Genomic DNA, 25,577 nt, shown 5'->3' on the forward strand with positions numbered 1-25,577 from the left:
CCGGAAAGGGGGAGAAGGCATGGATGGGAGGAGGAGTTAGGGGTATTGTTGATGGTGAGGGACATTGTCGTCGGAATAAGCTTTTTAAAGCGAGAAGAGGGAGACATAGTGCCAGTGATGATGTAATCAGAGGAATCTCTCCTACATACTGGAGCAAGATATTGCAGTTTTATGTTAATGGAGCACATGAACAGCATGGAGGCTTGCTGAGGGTTACAGGGTATTGCTTTCTTAAATGTTGTCTGCTGCTGGTTCTTCATATCTGTTGTTCATTTGTTGACACAATAAGTCAATACAGTCATCATGTACAAAATGTTAGTGGGTGCAGTATGCTATTGTCTGTCCTCCTCCTCCTGGTAGAAGAGAGGCCAGCCCCCAGTAAACTCTGCAGCCACCAGCTGATCGTAGTCTGGAGGGGAGCGTACTGCTCTTCCCGAGTTCCTACTTGCTGGAGGACAAGCAAAGAAAGCAGGGGGCAGAAAAGAGAAAAAGTAGAGGAAAGTGTTTGATTCTTTTCTCTCCCTGTCTTTGGGTGTCTTTGGTTAATTTTTCAGCATGGAGGCAGTGTGAAAACCCCACCCCAAAAAACCCAAACATATACAGAATCATGCTGGGAGGAGGACCATGTGTCGGGAACACTTCAGCCCTCTCTTTATGCTTCCATGCCGGCGATAGTTGTGGCTGGAGGCATTGTGTTTTCAGGTTGTCTGTCCATCCATTGTTGTGAATGTGATATCTCAGAAACGCCTTGAGGCAGTTTCGTAGAATTTGGCACAATTATACACTTTCACTCAGACATGAAATGAAGTTGGACAAAGGTCAAGGTCACTGACCACAAAAAACGGTTTTTTGAATTGATATGCTAACAATGACAAAGTTTTACAGTTTTTAAGTGAAGACAGCATGTTTCTCAATGGAAATTATTCACTGAAATCATATATGTCAGTACAGTGACAACTTGCATTTCGCCAAGAAAAAAAGACATATTGAATTTGAATAAATTCCTTCAAAGTCTTAACTGCAAATATTATGAGTCTGTACAGACTTGGTTTTAAACTACTACTTGGTGGTGGTGGAGGCATACAAACATGAGGCGGTATTTCTAGATCATTCTAACAAACAGAAAAGTGTCTGACAGACAGGTGGACATGAAGCAAAGTAAATATTGATGACTTTTTGACCATTTTATTTCCCACCCGCTGACAGCTTTCTGCAAACAGAGGGTCTGTTTATGCTTCAGCAACACCGATTTCCTCCTTACTCTTTTTCCCCCCCATCTTTATTTTCACCAAATTTAATCTGGAATCTTAAGAACCACAGACCTCAGAATGTAGTTTGCATATTAAGAAGTAGATGATTACTGTGGGGGTAGAAACACAGATCTTTAATTTTGTGCATTTTAGACACAGCTTCTGCCTGCGCTACCATGCTGGAGATAATTGTGGAAATCTACATATTGAGAGGGAGGCTGTTGTCAGGGTCTGTTTTGGAGTGGGCCTCTTGTTATCTGCTATAATTCATGTGGTAGGATGAATATTACCACCTGAATTAGGCTATTATGCTGCCAGGTGGAGGCCAGTAGAGTTACAGGAAACGGTGATCATCACGTTGTGATAATGAAACAATTGCTGCAGGGTATTAATACTACAGAATATGGATAGCCAGATTGCAATCAACAGTAGTTAGATGTTATGTCACAGATTTGATGACAAATTGAATATTTATTAAAATTTAGTTGTTTTTCTATGTGTGTACGCTGCAGTTGAAGAACCCTAGCTTTTGGAAGTTAGGCACAAATAAAATGGTCTTAAGGACACCAGAAATACAGTTGCATTGGTGAAGCAACTGGTGAAATAACATCACATTGTAAACTTTGTCTTCTGTTCCACACTCGACAAATAAAACCTGTCACACACCAAAAAAAGTGTTTTTTAAATTATCATCCAACCAGAATAAACCACCACAAATGAAGGACACAACAAATCCTTTCCCCCTAAACCAACATGTAATGTGCAATAAACCATGAGAAGGACTTCATCTTCAATCTCCGTGTATATTTGTATAGCCAGTGATAATTTTTTCACATAGATCTTTGACTCTTGGTCAAACTCTGCTTCACATGAGGATATGCAATATAGTTCCCCATAAAGCAATATGTTTGTAATGGAGGTTTACACCAAACATGCACATGCTGCCTCTCCTTATACACTCACAACAATTTGAGCTGAGAATCATGAATATTACAACCAGTTAAAAGAAAATAAAAAGTGAATGAATTAAGCAAACTGTAGGATTCAGCCTCACTAATTCAGGTATATCTATTTAAAATGTGCCAGTGTATATATATATGTTTTTAGAAGTTTGCATCCCATATTACCACTGGTGGCCAAAACCAGTATAAACCTATGAACTACCAAAAATGAGCAAAGACCTCTGTGATATATTCACATGTTTATAAAACCCCCAAATGTCAGATACATCACCAGAAAAAAGATGCACACAAGCATTACACAGTGAATACAAGTGTAGAATCCCAGGTCCTTTTCTCGGTTTGACATTTCTTAGTAACATGCTATTACCTGCTGAAATATTTGTGCACTTGTCTGGATTACATGACAGGGGATTTCAGAGATAAGGAGATGGAACTTGGAGGGGAAAAAAACAGGAGCTGAATATAGTGAAAGTATTCATCTGTTGTCTGAGCTCGGTGAAGATAAGATGTAGTGGTTCAGGGATACATGGTTCAAGGTGGATTTATTGTAGTTAGGCACTACAGAGACACCGCCGGTGAGTGTCAGATCATCAGAGGCTGTTCTGATGGATTGAAGATCAGTTGATGGCTCTAAACCAGTGAACTGCTTTGTCCAAGACACTCTCTGGTGTACGGGAAAGACAGACAGAAATTTACATGTAAAATACAGCCTCAGCCAGCACGGAAAAGAGCAGCACAGAGGAGCCTGGAAGTTTATAGGAACAATGGTTTTTGGCTAGGGAAGGTAGTTATTTGTCAGCCAGCAGGCCCAGTCATTTAGTATATGACATACTGTACTGTTGGGGTCTGGAAAACAAATGTCTAGTCTAATACAAAGCTCACCACCGTCTCACCACATTCCACCTCCCCTCTTTCTCCCCCTCTTAGTGCCACTAGGCCTGGGTCTGCTGCTGCCTCTCCGCTAATGAGAACCAGCCCCATCCAGCACCATATAAACCCACAAACACACAGTTACCTCTGATCTCAGACCAGTAAATGTAGTCACTGCGGCCAGGGCCCACCACTTTACAGCTGCTAATATAGCCACACAGCCCTATGTTATCATAACCTTTCATGTAAAAAAAGAAAGAAAAAAGCGAGGAGAGGTAAAGAGTATGCTAACGTAGGTGCATATGGTACTTTGGGGACTGTTTAAATATATAGAACACAAGTATATAGTGATCTAATAATGAGAAAATGTTGACCAGATGTGGGATGGTGTTAAAAAATAATCCAGATTGCATGTAGTGCATGGATGATGCCTAGGTATGCACTGGTCGCTCAAATCTGTCAGTGATGTTTATGACTTCCTGCCGTTATGAGCAGCTCTTTTTGGGTTTATATGAGAATATTGAATTGTTTCATATTAGCCACCAGTTTCAATATTTCATTCAGTTTTCAAAATCTAATGCTGAAACCGCACCAGATATAACAAACCAAAATAAACAAATGGAAAAATGTGCATATAAATTTGACCACTTGTTGCTGTATTGAACAGAATGTATTTTTGTTAAGGTTATTGTAGCAGCAGATTGCTAGTTTAAGGTATTCATATCTTTGTTTGGGATATAAAAACAAAGTATTAACTTATCATTTAGTATTCATTCCTACTTACCATATTATTAAATCTACATCAATCTTTTATTTCCACACAATCTTATCAAGTGGGGACATGATAGATGTGAGATTTGACATGCTCCTAAGCTTTTTGCTACACTGGAATAAGCCAATAAAAGCAGCATTAACATTGTGTTTATATGGTGACAGACTAGTTCCAATTAAGACTTTTTTTATTAGCTTTATGCTTAATATTTATTTCATATTTTATTTCCACCTGTATCAGCTGTATCCTATTACCCTGCCTACTGTACAGGTAATCTTTTCATCTAATATGGGAATATTTTTAAGGAGAACTGAACTTTTATTTATTTGAAGGAAAAACATGTACAATGTGAGAGTTCAGCTGTGTAAGATCACTGTGTATGTAACATCACTCATAATCTGTTTTGCACTGAGAAGATAATATCAGTTTTATAACATAAAGTAGAGTGAAAGAGACTGAGATTATTCTCTCATTATTCCACTCATGGTGAGACCAGGGGCAAAAAAGCCTTTCTTTTACCCCACAAAATACTAATCAGACCAATGCTCTTTCCCTATATTTCCCATATTTATCCATGCAGCTGAAATAAATGAATTCTCAGCAAAACACATGAATTACACTTATTTACACAATTACACTAACGTCATTCAGTGCACTGTTGGATTTTAAACAACTGGCAGCAATTACAACCCAACAACAGTAAATGATGAAATCAGCGCAAAAATGTGTCAGTGTGAGTAGTGGTGGCAAATGTCCCTTATGGCTCAGGCTGAATCATCAGTGAGTCAGCCTGGAAAGAACAAAAAAACCCCCCCAAAAAAGTCTCCATCCATTTATCCATTAACTCACAGCTGCCTTCTCTCTCTGCTCCCTCTTGCACCAGGTGCCAAATATTGCACAGCTCTTAACGAAATGTCCTGTCATGTCTGAATAAGGCTATAAGGAACATTAACACAAAAGACATTGATGCCAGAATTACAAGAAAAGACATAAAGAGACAGATTGAAGCCAACAATGTTAGGTAATCCATGTCTGAAAAGGTCTTTAGTTGCCAGTTTACTGTAAAATGAGACCCCCTCAGCGCCATGAAAGGAATGATTAAATTAATGTAGAGATATGCTGATTTTGGTCTGTTATTGACCTTTTCCTCTTCTTTTGTCTTGTCTGTAGCCAACATCAAGGCACCTCCACTCCCTCAATTTCCTTCCTTTTTAATGAAACCTATTCTTAAATTACAGCCACCATCTTTTTGTACTCCACTTATTATAATATATTTGCCTTTTAAGTAGGCACTCTCAACTGCACTTTTTTTTTAACATTTCCCCTTGAGCAGTATGCACAGAATAGACTGATTTCACTTAGGTCTCAACAGCCCCCCCTCTTACCCCCTTACCACTTAGCACTCCCACCTCCGTCCTTTCACCCACTATTTTCCTTTCTAATTTGCTGTTTGCTTTCCTTTCCGCTCTTCGCCGTCAAATTGGGCCCTGTAGCTTTCTGTCCCTGAAATCCTTATTTTTCACATGTCCACAATTTGCATGGCAGAGCATTTATGTCTGGCTCCATATTTGCCATATTTTCTCCCCTTTTTTTTTTGAGAGTACTTTTCCCAGTCCAAAAAGGTTATCTACCTGCACGCACTAAAACGCAGGAAGCAACCTCAATTGGTCGATAAGTACCCGCTACAGCAGCAACATCTCAGTGCAGATTAGACCTGATTGGGACTGGAGGGCATGTGGAAGCGTAGTTGACAGGATTAAATGGAGTGACTTTAGCTCCTTGAGAGTGCGAAAACAAGAAAAGAAAATAATTTAACCTCCTTTTTATTTTACCAGAAGGTATACCCCCAACATCACCCTCCCTCCCCTTCCTTTCTTTGTCTTAGTGTCCTTTGTCTAAGGACACTATCTACCAATATAATCCCTCGAAGGGCTTCTGATACCCAGCAAGAGTTAGTGGTTGGAAAAGCTGTAATTAGATATATCTGATCCTCAACATTGAGCTATTCATTAGGGCCAATTGTTTCAGAGGCCAGATTGACAGAACAAGTTATTAAGACGTGTGTGATTATCTCTGTGTGTTTGTGTGTGTGTTTGTGTGTGTGTGTGTGTGTGTGTGTGTGTGTGTGTGGACAGGAAGGGGGAACACGAGTCAGTATCGCTGCATGTGTTTGTGACTTTGCCTGTGAACCCTTGACACATGCGAGCACGCGTCACACAGAGTAGGGAGATGCGACGATGAGCATGTCAACGATTTTGTAAACGTGGCATTTCACCGTGCGACATTCTGCGTAGATCATTTATGTTGTTAAGATGTAAAACACAAAAAAAACATGGTGTGTGTTTTCGCCTGCATTTTTCCCGCAGCACGCAGTCGCTCATTCGGCACCGCATGAAAAATTAAATGCTTCTAAAAATAAAGTAGCTGCCAAAAATTGTTTGTTACATGTCTTTGCCAAACTTGTAACATGAATCCTCTGAAGAGCTAAGAGACTGTAGAACATTTTGAGAGGAGCACTCAAGTGATGTGTTTCACTTTTTGACTTCAGACACTTTCACTGCATGTATATAAGAAAAGCGTGCACTGTTATTCATCAAAAGAGGTTATTTTTTTAAGCTTTGCACAATATAGCAAAATATTTGGACAATTTTTGGAATTACATCCCGGCATAAAATATTTTTTGGGTGAGCACCTTTTAAACACTTTTGGTAATGAATCTCTCATGTATTGCGGAGAATGGAGCAGGTCGTCCACTAATCACAGGGTTGGTGGTTGCGTGGCTCCGTCTGTCCACATGTGGAAGTGTCCTTGGGGCAAAAAATGAACCTTGAATTGCTCCCTATGGTTACACCAGCACCTTGTGTGGTAGCTTGCTGCTATTTGTGTGTATGTGTGTGTATGTGAATGGGGGAATGAGTGGCACAATTGTAAAGTCATTTATGTAGATGAAGTGCAGCAAGATTCCTGAAAAGGTCCTTCACTCTGGTGAACGCTGGAGATGAAGGGATATTACATTTGTTTAAAGTAATTTTGTTTACATTGCAGTCACATGACTAATTATCATGTGTCAATGTGTGAATAGGTATAAAACCACATGGGAAGGGAGCATACCAACTTGTAGTTAAACACTATGATCAGCACAGCAGTGATGTAAACAGAGGTTAAGCATTGTATTTTCAGTTCTATTTCAAATAATGCAATATGTTCTCATCATGTACACCTTTATGTCTCCATTTTGTCATGGTGTACTTAAACTGAAAAATTAGGGTTTCTAATAATGAAAGGTTTTCACCTTTTTAGGAGTGATTGTCATCAAAATTTCACCATGTTTCTCAAGCTTACATTTTTCTATGACTCAGCTCCAACCAGCTGCTGATACCCCTACTCATTCATTTTCTGCTCTGCCTGGATAGTCAGCAGTGTGGCAGCATTAGCATATGAGTGGCTCTGTGTTTGGGTGAGTTTGTTCTCAACAAAGAAAGCTAAAAGCACAGGTCATCATCTCTCATCCCTTTCAATGGAAACAGCTGAAAGGCAAACAGAACTCCCAAATGAAACATTTCCAAACTTTCACTGTAGTCTGAATTAAGTGGCCTCTTCCTGGATCTTCATATATGATCTAAAACACTGTAGATATTATGAAGATAAATACAGCAACAACCTTAAATTATTCATCGCCCTTAGCCCTGTAGTGATACTGTGTGAGCTCATAAGTAATGTATGCGACAAAGACATGTATTTGTGCAGGCATGTATGTGTCTGTGTGCCGCTGTGTGCTTATGTTTGTATATGTTTGTGTTGACAGGGAGAGCGGTTGGCTCCTGCCCGCAGCCTGGCACTCATATACCGGGGGATGGCGTCATCACCATCACTCTGCAGGCACCTCGCTGCGCTACATACCCCGCAGGGCAGTTCTCTACTGCCCTGGCAATGATGAGCGAAAATTGAGGAAACTAGCTTCGCTGCATGTCGACTGTGCTGTCTTGGACTGTGAGGATGGTGTAGCCCTCAGCAAAAAGGTATGTAGGTATATACTGTGTGTGTGTGGAATACAGAGATGCACGTGTGAATGAAATGTAGCTCCGTATGAACAGGTCAACAAGGAACACACAAACATACAAGCACAGCAGCATGATCCTGAATGATTTGAATTCTGTCTGGCTCCTTCAGACAGGTGCTCGGTCTTAATCACTGAAAGGAAAACTACCTAAGTGAGATGTTTAAAACAAGCACATTTCACCCTATTATGATGGTATAAAGGCAGCGGTGCCCCCCTATCAGAGTCCTTTAAAACAAGGTGACCACGTCCCACTGGGTGAACAGCGGGAAAGCACCAGATGCAGCAGGTTAAAAGCATTCTCCTCCCGCCCACACGACCTCCCCATTGGCCCTACTGAACTGCCCATGAAATTGTGATTGGAGAGCGGGATAAAGAAGGGGCCCGGGTAAAAAGTTAACTAACAAAGGTTTTTAAGTCATGATAATAAAGATGATTGATATAGCTGGAGGCTGTTCCTGTAGCAGACAAAGACAATAAGATGATGGCCGGTGTGACTGACAGGTTAAAACTGTGACCCTGCGATGGAGTTGGTGGATGTCAGAGCTTCTGTCTTTATTATGTTTTTAGAGAGGAAATGTGGAGAGGAATGCGGCCATTCAGGCTTGAGAAGAATTCTTCAGCTGTCAGCATGTGACAGGTCCATGTCTCTATCTTATTTCAACAAAAGTCTCCTGCTTCAACCCACCTATTTCCTTACACCAACCCACTCATTTCACAAATAAACACAAGACCTTACTCCTGACTTTGTTTGAATTAGCAGGAAACAACTGTGAATTTTTGAATATGACCACCCCACCCCTTTAATTCCAAAAGTGATTTAATGAATTGTACCTGCAAAAAGTAAGAATTAAGCTCTGGTATGTACTGCTTAAAGTAAAGTGGAAATTGACATTAGCTACAGGGCAGTTCTTTTCCCCTAACATGCAGAATAATGTCCCTCAGCAGGCTTAGTGCTTTTCCACTAGCCTTCTGAATTCTCAAATAAAATCCTAGAAAAAAAAACCGATTGTACTCCAATAGTTCCCCGCCTAATAAGCCAATTACTTTTCCCCCCTCTGATCAGCACTACACAGACATTAGGATAGATTATAGTATTTTATTTTTTTTACATGTAAGTTCATGTTAGCTTTAAAATAATCTAGCAGTGTGCAGAAATCCTGTAACCTATTATGTGTTCGCTAGGTCATACTGTGTAATATAAAAATTTGTTATTTACTCAATAACAAAATGCTCCTGTCCTACTGGCACACTTTCTTCATTTCCCACACTCTCAGCTTCTTTTTCCACTGTGGCAATTGGAAATCCATGGGGGTTGTTGTGTACTTATACCTTCCCTTAAGATATTTTTTTCCTGTTGGATAAACAGTGATTCTGGTTTGTGTTTGTGTGTGTGTGGCTTGTATGTCTATCTTTATGAGGTCCAATGTGAGTATTAGCTGGTCCTCACATTTGGACAGACCCATAGTGAGCTGTTTTTGGGTTAAAATTGAGTTTAATGGTAAGAATTGGTATAGTTTAGGGTATGGGAGGGAGTTTAGGCATTTAGTTATCATGGTTGAAGGTTAAGAGCTGGGGAATGCAGTATGTCAGAAGGGTCCTTACAAGGATAGAAGGAAACGCAAGTGTGTATGTGTGCGCTGTCAGAAATAATGCGAAGATGTTTGTTTTGGATAATAATTTCCATGTTTTGAAATCAATTTGTTATAATGATTTTTCAGTTTTCTTACTTTGATATATCTGAACACTCAAATTGCATTTGTCCATATTTACTAAAGAGCCACACACAGAGGTTTTATACGAGTAAAATAGAAAAAAAAAAGTGTTGCAAAAAATTGTTTTTGTTTGGAGTCACGCAATATGTGTTTTTAAGCCGTTTCAATTTAGAGATGCAAAACGCGGGAATTAAATTTATAAGAAGGTGTAATATCTGCAGCTTGGTTTTATCACACACAGAAATGAGTGTCACGACAACTTAGTTCCGTCTACAGTAAAAATTCAGATAATAAAAACACTGTAATGACACCAGGAAAGAATTAAGAGATGCATACGGTGACTTCAGAGGAGCTTTCTATTCAGCATCACAACAAGACAAAAGCCCAGTAATTCCACAGCCTCCTATTTGACATGTTTTTATGCTTCTGTTTCTCTTGCCTCCTGTTTTTATTTGAACTTTTAATCACTCGCAGCACATCCAGTCAAGTGTGTAACCATATGATGGAAACAGCCACTTATTGCTCTTTAATAATATACTTATTAAGGAGAAACTTAAAACGCCCTAAAAATCTTTTGCTGACCACCAGTGGTTTAACTTCTTGTCTTGCTTGAGTGAGTTAAAGTGTGCTCTAGAGTGTGTCAGTACACTGTGTCATGATTTCCACTCTGTTTGAATGCGACACACAAAACGGCATTCCTCTTATTCTGACCTGAATTGATGGCTCTATGGGGCACATACACAATCATAAATAATGCAGACTAATGAAAAACAGTCCGAATGTAAAAGGTACTAAAGTGTCTTTGCCGACACTAACAAGATGTTAAAAGATGTTAAAGTTTATGGCAGCTTACCACCTGCCTCTGTTTGATTATCAGATGATAGAAATTCAACATCAGACCTGTCGCCTTAAACATCGCCTGCACTCTTGTTTAAGTGGGTTTCCCCGCCGCTGCTGCTGTGTAACAAGCGGCATGCCTGCATGGCTAAATGGAGCGTAGCCACAGAGCACATTTCTGACTGCTGTCAACCACAACATCAGACAGAGCAGTAAAACATTGGTATTATTTTACTCTTCAAACTGGCCTATTTAGATGTTTTTTTCCCCATCTGTTTACAAGATTGCAATAATCTAGTCAAAAGAGTTTAAGTTTTAAGTTCTCTTCCCCCACATTGTATTTTTCATTACTCCAGGAAGATGATATTTTTGTTGAGTTGATAACATTAAACCAATAGTTATTTAATGTTATGGGACATACGCAAAACATGATTGTCATCCAATCTTAAATATTGGCATTTTATGCATGTCAGATGGACTGCGGCTGGACACATTTACATCTGTAATTTTTAGCAAATACCCAGCTAACTTTGCTCAACTAAAAATTGTGATGGTGCAACATATACGGTTGTAAACATCCCCTGTAATGTTTGTCAAACACATAACCTTTCTTTTATTATGTCAGATTAAGATCTTCTGGAACCAATTGAATTGCAAATGCATAGATAATCACAATTTCTACAATGTATACTGTAGTTGCATTTATATTGACCATGACAACCGCACAACCACAACCCTTATTTGCTAAGAAATGCCAGGATTCACCAGTGGTCTTATAATACATGTCTGGTGCAGACAGAGGGAGAGAAAAGGAGCAAAGCAGGGACTGAGCTCACTAAATGCCATTTTCAGCCACTGTTTTAGTGAAGGCAGCAATGGGTCAGGTGAAATGTAAGGTTAGTTAGCTGGTATGCATGAGTAGGCCTTAAATGGGACTACAGCCCAAATATCCACCTATTATTATGTGTTTAATAATGTATTCTTTTCATGATCTGTCACCTTCACCTTTAAAACAGGGAAGGATATTCATGACAAAAAGGTACGCTAAGAAGGTCAGTGTGCCCCCTCCCCTTGAAAATTGAAATCCATGAGCGCCTGCTTTAATTGCGTGCCACTTTGACTCCAAAAAATGTCTGCCCTGCATCTTGGCAGTAATGCTGGCTGCTTAAGAATCAAGGAGATGAGAGAGGGAGTAAAGGGTAGGAGCCACCCAGAGCTTGCTAACTGTCACCACGGACCCATAGGGGAGAGAAGGAGGAGGAGAGAGGGGAGGGAAGACAAGGCTGACTGCTCTAACACTCTTACACATATCATCATATCTGTATGATCAGTGGGGTGGAGGAAGAGGGAGGGCAGGTTGAAACCCCGGAGCGGAACTGACGGCTACACCTGTCCTCTCTCCTCATCTCTCCCTCGCCGTCTTGTTCTTTCATTGTCTCTCTCTCCTCTCTCGCTCCTCTCCCCTCTCCAGGGTCCTCGGGGTTAAGATTGTTTATCTCTCTCTCTCTCACATGTTCTTTCTCTGTCTCTCACTGCCCTATGGTCCAGTATCCCTACTGGGTTTTTCCCTCTCTCTCTTTTCCCCACATGGGTCCCTCCATCCTCCCTGACTCCCCCCTGCCTCCCTGCCGTAGAGATTCTCTCCTAATCCCTGGAAGTTTGGAACTAATGAACTAACTGCTGAGCCGCTGCCACGGAGCTTGGTCCCAAACTATACTGTACTTCACACTCGATTTCCTCTCCAGATGGCATGGTGGCGCGGCCGACACGGCGGGGAGCGCCTCTCGCACACTAGCACGCGCCTGCAAATGCACACGAGCCCACAAGACATGCAAGAACACAAACATGCGCGTACACACACACACAGGCAAGTGTGCACATGTAGACACATATACACACAGATAGACACAAATACAAAAACACGCAAGTGCATACACAACTTGTTACAATCAGCAGAAAGTGCCCACTGCACTCTACATCACTCATGTATGACAGAGGACCTGTGGTGTTTCTTTTTTCTACTGAATTTTGAAATATTTTGTTATCATTATATTATTGAACCAAAACAACCTATAATGTGTTAATTCGCTATTTGTTCATCTTAAATTCTCTTGATAGTGATCAAACCCTAATTGGCTTTTATTGAGCCCATGTGCCAACCAGAAACCAACTGCTCCTGGATTTTTTCAGTTTTATGAGAACATGGGTGTAATTACAACCACCAAACATACTTGATTTTACCATGTTTAATTGACTCAAATTGTGAAAACTTGGTTTTGGCTTGGATGGTTTTGGTTAGCGGAATTACAAGAACTATATTTTCGTGTAAAGATAAGACAATGAGCGATTACACGTTATACCATGAAATGAAAAATTTGAAGGTACTTTTTCAGATACTTTTCCTTTAAGTTTTACAAATAAAGTCTGTAACAATATTAAATACTTAAAATTACAGAAGGCACTGAACATACAACAATTACAATTTACAATACATTACCATTGCTCTTTCCCATTACACATAAAGTGGAAATAATATTAGTAATAATAATAGTAATAATAAAAGAATATAATGCAACCTAAAACAGCAAGATAAACTATAGTCTGAGGAATTAACAGAGAATTAAATCAACACTTACCTGTTGCAGTTTTTACAAAAATTAAATATAAACTTCATAAAGGTGCTATGTATCATGTTGTAGTGAAGTTCATAATAAGGTACAGGTGTCATGAACCAAATCCTTTCTTCTTTTCCTTTTTTTTTCATCTTGCTTCCCCTGCTCACACTATTAAAACCACTGGTCCAGAGATGGAGCTTTCTGCTTTCAGTGAAAGCAGCTGAGGGTAGATTAGATGGCACATTGTTGAGTGGGTGACATTATTACGGTCTATTACCTTTTCCTGGTTGTAATGCAGTCAATATATGAGCTATGGTCTATGCATGAACTGTGTCTGACACCAGAGATTTTCAACTTTACATAAATTATGCAACCAACTGTTAACTGATACATGACCTCAGTTCAATGCTCATTGTGTTATTCCAGAGGACACTGAAAGATCTGCTCTCCATTTAAGTGGATTCAAATGACTAAACTCTTGACAGAAAGAGCTCCTGGGAAATAATGTTAGCCAGTTGAATTATGAATACTGAACATTTGTATTTAGTGTGTGTGTAAGTATGTGCGTGTATTTACGTCCATGCGTATACATGTGCTTGTGTGTGTATAGTTGTGTGCTCAACATCTCAAAGGACCCAAGAGACATGAGAGAAACTCCCAGTCCGGCTGCCAAGACTCACCAACGGGATGTGAGCTGCTCAGCCAGTAAATAGACCCTGTCCCGGGGAGATCAGAAACACCCACCATTCCAAACCTTACTGTCTGTCACAGGTTCTGTATATATGTGTGTTAAGTGTCATGTGTCAGGTATCGATTGGAGTCCTCTGGGAGGGCATGATAGGCGAACCAGAGGTCAGGGTGCATAAGAGAGTGATGACAGTGCAGCGATTAGCGTGCGTTGCTTAGGTATGGAGAGGGGCGTGTAATAGAGAGGGGGACATTTCTTTCATATGTATCTTTTTAGATATAGACAGTAATCACAGATTTTATTTCAGCGTTCTCTGGTATTTTAATTTTCTTTTTGAAATGCTCACTTGTGCAGCGTCTCCAGATACCTTGGGTTAAGGGCAAGGCGAGGATTGAGGCCGGGCGAGGGATTGGAAAATGCTGAGACATAGAGAACACAGAGGTCCTCTCTCCCTCTCTCATTATCCTGTTACACTCTTGTGTTTTCACTGGCAGCACCGAAGCCCACACCGCTCTGTGCTACGTGGGCTGCGCAATGCACCCAACACTTGGAGAGTAACCCCAGTAGGAGGGGTGATGATGGAGAAGGGAAAGAGTACAGGGAAAAAATGAAAGGAGGAGGAGAGGAATGGAGCAGATGTGGGACCGTTAGTGGGAAAAATAAGTAATGGTTTATCATTTTGCAAAAATATTAATTCTCTGTCTACATGGCAGAGCAAGTTAAGTAAATCTGACCCCTGACAACCATTTGAAACCATTTACAAATTATCTTCTATTTCTGCTGCTGACACAAGTAATTCAAAACTAATGAAGATGGAGTTAAAGTTAAAGTGAATCTGCATTGTTTATATGCAGCTCGTCAAATCAGAAACCCTAATTTAATACATTGTACCAAGTAAGAAATATATGAAGTGTAAAAATGACAATAAGATAAGTTCAGTAACCTACTTAATAAAAGTGTGTTTTCACAAGAAAAAACCCAAAACAAAACAAAAAACTGAATGAAGTATTAGTTGGATTACATTCCCAACCTTTTCCCTGTCTTTTTAAAATAAAGCTGTGTCGACTCGCAGCCCTTTCAGGTTACATATATTATTGAGTAGTGGCTAGTTAAACAAAGATTTCCTATTAGATTGTTTCATTTTTAAACTTGTAGGGGCCTGGAGATTTTAAATCTATCGATCAATCTATATCAAAGGCAAAAAGTAAACTTAGATTAAACAATAACCTGACTTTGTGTATCAAATTTTTGCTTGTTTATTTATATAAGTATGTTTATTCTCATTTAATTTTGTTCTCATTTCATGACCCCTCAAATGTTATCTTGTGATCCCTCAACAGAGTCCTAACCCTCAGTGTGGGAAACACTGTAATAGGTAATTCTCTTTTGGCTTTGCCATCCCTAAACCAGCAATATTTCAAACAAGATGCTTTTTTTAAAAGAGCAAGATGCGCCACATTGAGCTTTGATCAGTGCTGTGTGTGCAGGGCTCCAGTCAAAGCTTTGCACAGTCTGGGTTTCCACTACCCAGTGTGCTGTTCTTGGCTATCTGTTGTCTCCATGCAGTTGCTCTTCTTACATGTGACATATGTTTGTGGTTCCCTTGTTTCTTTTTCACACCTTCTTCATCTTATTGGTATCAGGGTTGTTAAATTAATGAAGACAGCCGGTTGAGTCAAATCCAGGCAACTTGGAAAGAAATCTGTCCTCAAAACGATGGGCTAAGACATTTTTTTTATTAAATATGATCATTAATTGACTGCTTGTGAGAGGTAAAGATACTTTATTTGTGACACATACAGTTATACAGTGAAATTCGATCTCTACATTTGACCTATCCTAAGTATTAGGAGCAGTGGGCAGCTACTGTGCAGCACCTGGGGAATCACATTGTGACAATATCATCAAATAATGAAAATGTCCTCCTCTTTCCTTCTGAAGCTTTATTTGAAATGTATGTAGAGTTTTCCTGATGCAATGCATAACAGTGGAACACAGTTTATTCCATTGAAAATCAGTTTCAACCATACTCTACCTTCCTGGATCTTGTGGTAATAGGAAGTGTACTTTGGTGGCAGTTTAGATGCTGTAGCAGCTTTTATATAGATGCTTAATTTAGCCGCAGATGATTTGTAGTGTACCAATAGTTATACAGCTTTCAGATAAATGAGGAGGGAAGATGCCACATGCATTGATCTGAGTCATTATGGCTGTGCTGACCCATAAAAGCAGAAATCACCTGTTCCATAGCTATACTTAGTGGCCTAGATGATAGTCCTGCTTTAGGCAAGGCAAGGCGAGTTTATTTGTATAGCACATTTAAACAAGACAATTCAAAGTGCTTTTATATTTTGAAATATAAAAGGAATTGAAAAACAACACAAGACATTATAAAATTGATTTTATTTGATGTTTAAGTACCATTAAAAAGTGTTACATTGGAAATAAAAATAAGCTAAAATAGAATAAGAGATAAAACAGGTGAGTAAAAGTTATGGTGCAGTATGCAATATTAATCAAAAGTCTCAAATTCGATTTAAAAAGAGGGAGCAGCAAACATAAAAGTCTTCAGCTGTGATTTAAAACATCTGAGAGTTGCAGCAGACCTGCTTTTTTTCTGGAATTTGGTTCCAGATATGTGGAGCATAAAAACTGATGGCTGCTTCTCATATTTAGTTTTGACTCTCAAACAGAAAGCAGACCTGTCCCAGATGACCTGAGAGGTCTGGGTGGTTCATAACCTAGCCTAACCTGGGCCTAAATCATCCAGTGTTTTATAAACCAACAGCAGCATTTAAAAATCAGTTCTTTGAGAGACTGGGAGCCAGTGTAAACATCTTTAGCATACCTGAAAAACCTGAAGTTATCATGTTTTAAACCAGAATATTACTTTTTAGTACTAATTCTAGTACTTTTTAATACTCATACAACTGCAGTAATGATCAGACCAGCATTCCCTCTCTTTATTTTCAACTTTCTTTTGGGCCAACTGTTGAATAAATAAGTATCCAGCAAAATGCTTTACTGTCCAGTGAATGACAATGTCCAGTCTTTATCTTTTATTATAACTTTTTATAATATGTTATAATAAAAGCCTCTTAATTACCTATCAGGTCCATACACAGATGGTCTGCATGCATTTCCTGTTTTTCTGTATTTTTTTCAAATGGATGACTTGATGACATCTGCCAGTGTTTTAAAACTTGGCCTGCAAGTATTTTTCCAAAACAGTGCATTCATTCTTTTGGTATGCAGAAAACAAAGATATATCATTATTACTTCCATGAATATAACAAACTGAGGATCCCTTGAAATACTTTCAAAAATACATCTTCCCAAGATTTTTTACTTTCCTGCATTCCCAAATACTGTATAATAATGTCTCCTTTAAGTCGGTACGTTTAATGCGTAAATGTGGAATGTTGCTATTATGTTGATGTAATTTTATGGGAGAGACACATGTTCAGTCAGTCATGTTCTAGAACTTACCGACTATGAGCCTGAGCACACTGTGATTCCCAGTCTTCTGCTGTTATATCAGTTTCTAAATCTTCCATCCAAGTGTTTAGTTTAGTCAGATGTCAGGAGAGCATGATAACAATGATAATATTTTTATTTTGCATTCTTGTCCATCAAATTTGGCAGAGTATCAGATTATAAATTAAATGATGAGGTAATTTAAAGCAATCAGATTAAGTTATTTTACTTTGCCCTGCTGTGTAATGGAAAAACACTCAGTTTGGATACCCCCAAAACAATGGATAAACGGCATAATGTTAGCAGCACAGATAACCATAAAAAGAAATCTGTCAAAAGCTGACGTTGGCTTGGGCTAGAGAGTTCACAGCAGTCTGAAACCGGTGCTTTTCCTACTACATACATTTCCCTCATTATTTGACATGTAGGCCACGGTTAGCATGAACATCTGACATTGTAACATTATAACATTAGAAATAATATAAAATAACAGTTAACTTTATTTAGCTTTACTCAGGTGTGAAATAAAATGATGTCATCAGCATACAGCAAGAGTCTTATGTTTTGTTTGTCTGACTATTATTCTGGTTATTATTATTTCCACATGGGAAAGCAGTTCTATTGCAAAAGCTCAGTTACTGGGGTAAATGATAAGTGGGATAAAGGCATCCCTGATGACATCCTCTTAGTCAAGTAAATTGACTAAAGACATTTTTGGAAGCTCTTCCCACATCCAAACCAATTCAGCACATTAAGAATACGCAGCCACCCTTAAAGCCTTTTTGACATATTATGATAGGATGGACTTACCAAAAGTCTCCTCTAGAGTATGACTAAATGCCCTTGTAACATTATTGAATTGTGACATCCCCAAGATACATCTGTTCTGATCCCTGTGGATTACATTGGTAGTAGTCTTGTAGTCTTTTTTTGCCACTTTTTGCCCTCAAGTCGTCACACCTGCAACTGGGCTTCCCTGGGCTTCCCCTGGCAGTAATATAACCACGGCACCACTAATGGATTTAGGTAGATTCCCTTTATAAAATGCTTCTAGAAACATTTCCTAATAACAGATTTAGTTGTTTTGAAAAACGTTTTATACAGATCTATCATCTATTTTTCTGATTTCATGCAGGTAATTGCCATCCAAGTGGAATTTCAGTGGAATCTACTATTATCGTTACCATAAATAATGATATTGATCTTTTAGTCTATAATTGTTTAATTTGCCATGTTAATTTACTAGCGTTGTCCCCTTGGTCATGAGATTTTTCAAGTAGATTTTTATTATGTCTTAAGAGATTAGAGGCAGTCCCAGAAGCTGATAATTATAGCTGATTTGCCACTCTCAAGAGCAACAATTAGTTTTCCAGTGAAGGGGTACTTTGCCTAAATACCCTTTTGGATTTTTGATTCCAGTTGTTGCCCTTTGTGTTGCATTTTTCTTGATGATTGATTTTTGACTGAATTTAGTTTGCTATTAAAGTGTGCTAACAATTATATATTTGAGAAACAAGCTTTTGAAAAAAATGTGTATTCAGCTATATTAGGGCCATATATATTCACTAAATTCATTATATGCCCTAGATAAGTAGCTGTAGTATTTGTTCCTACAAAATGAATACATGGTTTGGGGAAAGTCATTTCCCAAAATCATTCCAATGCAGCTTGTAATGAACTGTAACCAAAGAGCTGTAATGAGATCCTGTCATGGCTAATTAAAGTGTATAAATAATCATTATAAACTAGCTGTTTTTCCACCTCAGGCTGTCAGTTTTGACCAACTATGACAAGCAGATTTCATGATTTACAAATTCCTCCTTCTCTATCCTGCTAGTTATGTCTTGTTGTCTGCCCTGACAGGATAACGGGTAACACAGTTTGTCTCCAACTGACAGAGTGAAGGCCTGAATCTCCTTCTCCTACGTCTCAGTTATCAACATAGCCTGAATTAGTCAGTCATCTCACTCCAGCTTTCTGCAGTGCAGCGTGTCAGTTGTCAAAACCCATCCACAATGACTTGAAGCCTGCTAACACACACACCGACACACATACTGACAAAGACAGATGAACAAATGCGTACAGTCTCACTTCAGGCAGGCAGCCTTCACCTGCGATAGTCTACAGCTCATTTTAAATGGCATTGCGAGTTGCGCAGCAGGATGCAAAACGCCAGCTCTCAAAAGGTAAAAAAAGGAAAAATAGAAAACAACTATGCTCATCATGACTCATAATCTCCACTCTTTTCACACTTGAAACCGTGTGTGTATATGTGTGTGTGTGTATATATATATATATATATATATATATATATATATATAATATATACTACTTTAATGCTACACCCACATTTGTTGTTGACTCCTACTTAGACTCGTTGTCTAATGCACATTATGTGTCATGCACATTTGATGTGCCCTTGTTTCTATCCAGTATACAGTGGCCTCTGCACTGAGATCTAATTCAGATTGAATGAAGGGACATAGAGTGTGAGTCTACACCCAGAGTCTGTCCAGAGGCAATGTTTGACGTCGCTTGTTTTAAGCTGCATGACGGCAAGGCTGGACATCCATGATCTGATATGGAGGGGAAAGTGGTCCCACTGTGGACTGTACACACATCAGTTTGGACGTGCCAGTCTGATGTGGTGTCTACAAGGCGGTAACCATGCTGTGTCACATATACACAGCACTCTGTAGGATTCTGAGCGTCAAGTCTCAGGCTGTGTGTTAAGGAGCTGCCCTCGCTCTCCTGGAAGGTCAGCTGCTCTGCACTTGAAAAGCTTCTCTTGTGCATCTATGCATTCAACAGTCCTGCCTGCCTGGCAGACTGCTTGCCTGCATGCCTGCCTGTGTGTCAGTTTCTAATGATGAAGATGATGGAGGGAATCAAAGAGGAGATGGAGCTGACGATGGGGCGAGCTCTCCATAGGACACCAAGTGATTGGGGAGGAAGCTTTGAAGCAACTTGTTGGATGGCTGTCCATTAATGTAAAATATTTCCTTTTCAAAGGGCTTTATTCAAGCTTGGAGTAGCAGAACCTATAGGGGTCAAGGTGTCTGGGAGAATAATCTTTCTTTCTAAAGAGGGAGAGAGAGAGAGATAAAAGAAAAGATAGTGCACAGTGACCTGGCCATCTCCTTTGCCATTTCTGGCATCATGGTTTCAGAAATACCTTTGTAAAAGGAGAAAAGTGCAGGAGACAATCCTTGCAATGAGCGGTCTCTGGTTACATAAAAAGAATTTTATACATGCACGTTGCCAGTAAATCAGGCTGAGGTTGGAGCAAGAGACTCAGCCCTCTCCAGCCTATTTGATCTGTGAATGTTATAAACCATGCTTTTTGATCATTTCTGGATCGCTATTTATTTAGTTTGGTCAGGGATCAATGTGACTCATGGCACATGAAACAGCCAGTGGTTCTCACAGATCAATTTTCTCCAGTCACCATGAACTGCGGAGGGACAGACAGAATTTTATCCACCAAGTAGCAGGTTTATGAATAGTGAATTATGGCTTCGTAAATCGCTCCATCCGTTTTAAGTTACCACTATACAGTTACGGGTCTATCTTGGCTTATGAGCGCGACAGTAAGATGGAGCAAGAGAGGGGTTACTGTAAAACTTGAGTAAGAGTCAAAGATCACAGTGCACTCATCATATGGTGTGACAATCCCTCTTGTCTCATCCAATGAGGCAAAGGGGAGACGTGGATGACACACAGCAGTCCAGCCTGCATATGACCCCTATTAAATCCAAGCAAATCTTTGATATGTACTTTGATACCATATTTTATTGATACTGGAGGGGTGTTCATAATATCAAGTACAGTTCTGCATTCCAGGAGATCAGAGCGAGGGCTGTTTTGTCTCAAAAGCTGTTCCGTGACCCTAGAGGGGTCCCCATAAGCTCTCACACAACTGCACCTCGGCTGACTCTAGTCCACTTTAGTTTTTACAAGAGATCGTGATGTATGGGCTCTCCATGTTATATCTGTATACAGTTTCCCTTTCATGCACACACCCATATTTCTTCAGTGATCCATCTACTAATCATCAGCCTGTTTAGGTATTCTACTCTAATGTTGTTAGGCACTAAATGCACGGCGTTTGCTTCACCAAGTTGCCATCAAGCATGAAGTTTAATCGCATGGCAAGATGCCACATTTGCCACCATCCATCTGTGCAGTATTTTAATTGCCCACCTTTAATTTCACGAATAAGCACCTCCAAAACCTTTCTGATACACCCATTAATCGCTCACAGTTTGAGAGTATTTTTCTTTAAGTTTTTTTTTTTTTTTTTTTTTTTGTAGCGTAAGTGAAATCAGGAAGAAAAAAAAATCCAATCATGATCATCTCCACAACACGCTCACACACAAGCACTCAACGTCTACAGTCTCTGATCTGACCTGACAACTCCAAAGCTACCGTTTCCTCATGTTGCTTAACTCAGACCACATTTCTCCCAGAGAGCCTCTCTCCTCTCACTAGCCGGACCTCTCTCCCCATTCTATCCCTCTTTTTCCCCGTTTCTGTAGCCCAGCATCTGGTTTGAATATAGCGGCGTGTGCTACTGTGTTACTGATAGAAGTTGGGACTGTAGGCCTCTCTTTGATTTTTTTCTTTTTCTTCCATCCTCCTCACCTCTCTTCCTACTCAGCTCATGCTTTGGTTGGGAGAACAAAGTTGTGTGTGCTGCTTCTGTTTTATTTATTTATTTATGGATTATTGTGTAAAGATTGAATGTGGTCAAGGGAGAGTGTGTGCAGTGTTATTTTGTGCTTTTTTTGATATGTTAATGGTTCTCACAATATTACTTATTCCATATTGGTGTGCGCTTTATCAATCGTCTACTTGAATACATTATTTTTGTATGAGATGCAATGTTTATTCTTACAACCATGCTTAATGTCCAATATCTTTTTTCTTGTGACATTTGCTTAGAGGAAATTGGATTTGTATTGCTTTCTTAAACAATTCATACTTTTTGGTGAATGGGGCTAAAACAGATCACTAGAAAATTTGCTCAAATCAGCATTTTTAATTGTGATCTTCTCTGACACTAACTTTGCGTGCTTTCAGAAGATGTATTCTTGAATCTTACAACTTTACACTGTTTGAATGAATATCTTTATTAGTAATTCCAAAGTGCAACTTGACTAAATGCATGAAATGAAATAATCATGGTTTATGTCCTGTCTTGCAGACAGAAGCCAGGGAGACCATTCCCAGGATGTTAGCGGAACTGGACCTGGGCAGGACAGAGAAGTGTGTGAGGGTGAACTCAGTGTCCAGTGGCTTAGCTGAAGCTGACCTGCAGGTCATCCTGAAGGCTGAGGTCCTCCCTCCTGCCATAATGTTGCCCAAAGTGGAGGACGCACAGGAGGTGCAGTGGGTAAGCTACAAATCTTGGCCCATCTTAGAAGTCCTCCTATGGTTTTTCAAGGTCAAAGAAGGCTGAAAAGAATCTGAAAGTGCTTTTTTCTCAGTTGTGAAATGCTCTGCAGAAGAACCACATGTAACTAGCTCCTCAGTAACAAAACACACACCAGTTTAGATTGCAATACATGCAAAAACTAAACAAGACTAAAAATACCCATGACATTTCTTTCTTTTACCTCTGGGTATCTAAAACTGTGCGGTATTCTTACACAAACTCATGAAGTAAGGAGAAACCACAGGAATCTTCAAAGCAATCATAACAAACTTTTCCATTTCCCAGTAAAAGCTGGAATCGATCCCTGTGGCAGGGACTCAGGGACAGACGGGGTGTTTTTCTTGGCTGCTGCTCAAGAAAGGGATGACATTTCTTCGGATTAGCTTCAGAAGCTCGATAGCTCTCTGTAACAACACAATGGTGCCTTCTGCCACTGCTGAACTTACTGCTTCAGAGTAATGTCGTGGCTAAGGATTCATTAAATCACAATTAAAGCACTCAATAAAAGCCAGATATAGGCATAATAAATAAAACCTACACAACATTAAATATGCAAATGTATTGCAGCTATCCACACACATTGCAAAGTGGAGTTACTGAAGTTTGAGTCGATGAGAAAGATCACAAACTGATAGCTAGACAGTCAAAAGTAACTCAGACAGCAAATCCAGTTAATTTCCTGTGACCTCACTCACTAAAAATCTTCATACATTTATCACAAACTCATAAATCTCATATGATGTCAGACATTACACTCTTGGAGCAGTCATTGATAATTGTATCAAAGATTGCCCACTTATTTAGTTCTCAGTGTTTTTTTCTCCTCATAAATGACTGTTTACAATTTGTCTAAACTAACTGGGCCTGTGCCCTAGTTAAGAGGTGTTTGTCTGGGCGTGGCCATCCCTCTGGCTTTATATAAAGGGGCGCTGTACGGATGTCAGGTCCTGAAAGGTCAGGAGACAGTGACATCATTAATGCAGGGCTTTCTGATCAGCTCCATATGGTTCACTTACCAGGAGGAACCAGGTTACTGTCTGGATACAGATTATAATGCTTTTTTAAAATTAACATTCAACTCAAAAGCACCTATTGCTCAAATTTGTCAGTGCCTCTTTGTGTGTGTGTGTGTGTGTGTGTGTGTGTGTGTGTGTGTGTGTGTGTGTGTGTGTGTGTGTGTGTGTGTGTGTGTGTGTGTGTTTCCTCTCTTTACATGCATATCATATCGGTTTACTCTAGCATTTTTGTTGGGTCTAATTTATTGTGTAAAGCAACAGACTTTCATAGCAGGGAGGAGACATTATGATTTGTTTAAGAGAGAAGGAAAGAGAGCTGTAGTCAGTAGTGAAAGGAGGGTGTCTAGTCTGGCTTTTTCCCATAGTGTTACTGTGAAACACACACACACACACACACACACACACACACACACACACACACACACATACATGCATATACACTCATACATGGTCTTAGGGCAGGAGCAGGAAGTTTTTAACTAGTGGTTTAATTAGAACACGTCTATTTCCTGCTGCCCTTTCTTCCACGTATAATTGCTGACAGGTGTTCACCGATTCTCTCCCCTCGCTCAGCCATTCCTCCTTTTGCTACTTTTCGCTACTTAAGAAAGTAACTTTTGTTTTGCTTTAGTTTATTTTTGTAAAACCTTCCACTTTCAATATTATTACTATTATTATTATACTGAAAAATAGCCAACACATTATGAGTTCCAAAATATGAATTATTGCATTTTTTTTTTGCACCTTTTTTTTAATACTTTTACGCCTTTTACAGTTTTGTAAGTCTGTTTCTGTTTATGTAAATCAACCCTTCATATTTTTTAGAGAAAACACACATGACAGCTCCATGTGACAGTAATGTCTGTAAGTGCACTATAAATCTGTTTACACATTTGATTTACAGTGTATTTCTGCAATAGCAGGTGCATCTGTGCTCCTGGAGCAGTCGAGTCTGTAGCTACTGATGGGACCTTGATTCATCCATGTATGCTCATCTAATCTCATCTTTGACCCTCCAACTTTTTTTTTTCTATGTCTCATTCACACATGCTTGTCTGTGTGTGTGTGTGTGTGTGTGTGTGTGTGTGTGTGTGTGTGTGTGTGTGTGTGTGTGTGTGTGTGTGTGTGTGTGTGTGTGTGTGTGTGTGTGTGTGTGTGTGTTGTAAGCATGTGTCTGATTTTCTCCACTCTTGTAAGGCAGAGCAGTAAATCCCTCACTTGTTTATTTTTCTCCCTTTTTATTGATATTAGCGCAGGAACCTCCAGACTGATTTGTCGCTAAAAGATGGACTTGCTTGTTCGCCTTTGTGTGAAAATCTTTAGCTCTGCCTTTCTCCTCTCCCCCGGCCCTTGTGTGACTGACAGGCCTTATTGGGCTATAACAGGCGTAACTCCCTCCTTTGTCTGAGGACAATTCTCACACAGATTCGGAGCCGTGTGCATTCTTTGCCCACCACACTATTTGGTGTGCACTGGGACCGAAAGAATCGCACCCTGTCCCGCTCCTCCTCCTCTACTCCTCCTCCTGTCCCCTCCCCTCATCCCTTTCTCCGCTTCCCCTCTGTGAAATGAACACTTCAGCAGGCCGGAAACATTTAATCTGGCCCCCTTTTGAAGAAAATTAATTGAAACTTGTCCCACTATAGCTTCCTTTCTCTAGCTCCATCTCTCCCTCCTTCTCCTTTCATGATTGGGTGGTGAAATTGTCAGAGGGCTTGTTTGTAGCGTGGCTTTGAATGGCAAGAATAGGTGTTATTTCTTCTTTTTTTCCTCTTTTCTTTAATTTTTTCAATTCGGCAGTGAATAACATAAAGGGTTCGAGTTTTGAGAGCCATTGACAGCTAATGGTTGCTGTACACGACAGAGGAACAATGGACAAGC

The 25,577-nt window shown here is 39.7% G+C and overlaps 1 protein-coding gene across 2 annotated transcripts in view; it reads left to right on the forward strand.

Annotated features, from left to right (window-relative positions):
* Positions 1–25,577, forward strand: part of clybl (citrate lyase beta like) — a 65,470-nt gene that overhangs the window by 29,560 nt on the left and 10,333 nt on the right. For both annotated transcript variants that reach the window (XR_008321957.1, XM_053328999.1), the window contains exons 2-3: positions 7,660–7,873; positions 22,450–22,638. Coding sequence is in view for 1 of the 2 variants with exons in the window: in XM_053328999.1 (XP_053184974.1) it covers positions 7,660–7,873; positions 22,450–22,638 (403 nt within the window). In the remaining variant the exon portion in view is untranslated. The remainder of the gene's footprint in view (positions 1–7,659; positions 7,874–22,449; positions 22,639–25,577) is intronic.

The sequence above is a fragment of the Scomber japonicus genome, chromosome 11 (assembly GCF_027409825.1).
Source record: "Scomber japonicus isolate fScoJap1 chromosome 11, fScoJap1.pri, whole genome shotgun sequence".
Lineage (NCBI taxonomy): Eukaryota > Metazoa > Chordata > Actinopteri > Scombriformes > Scombridae > Scomber > Scomber japonicus.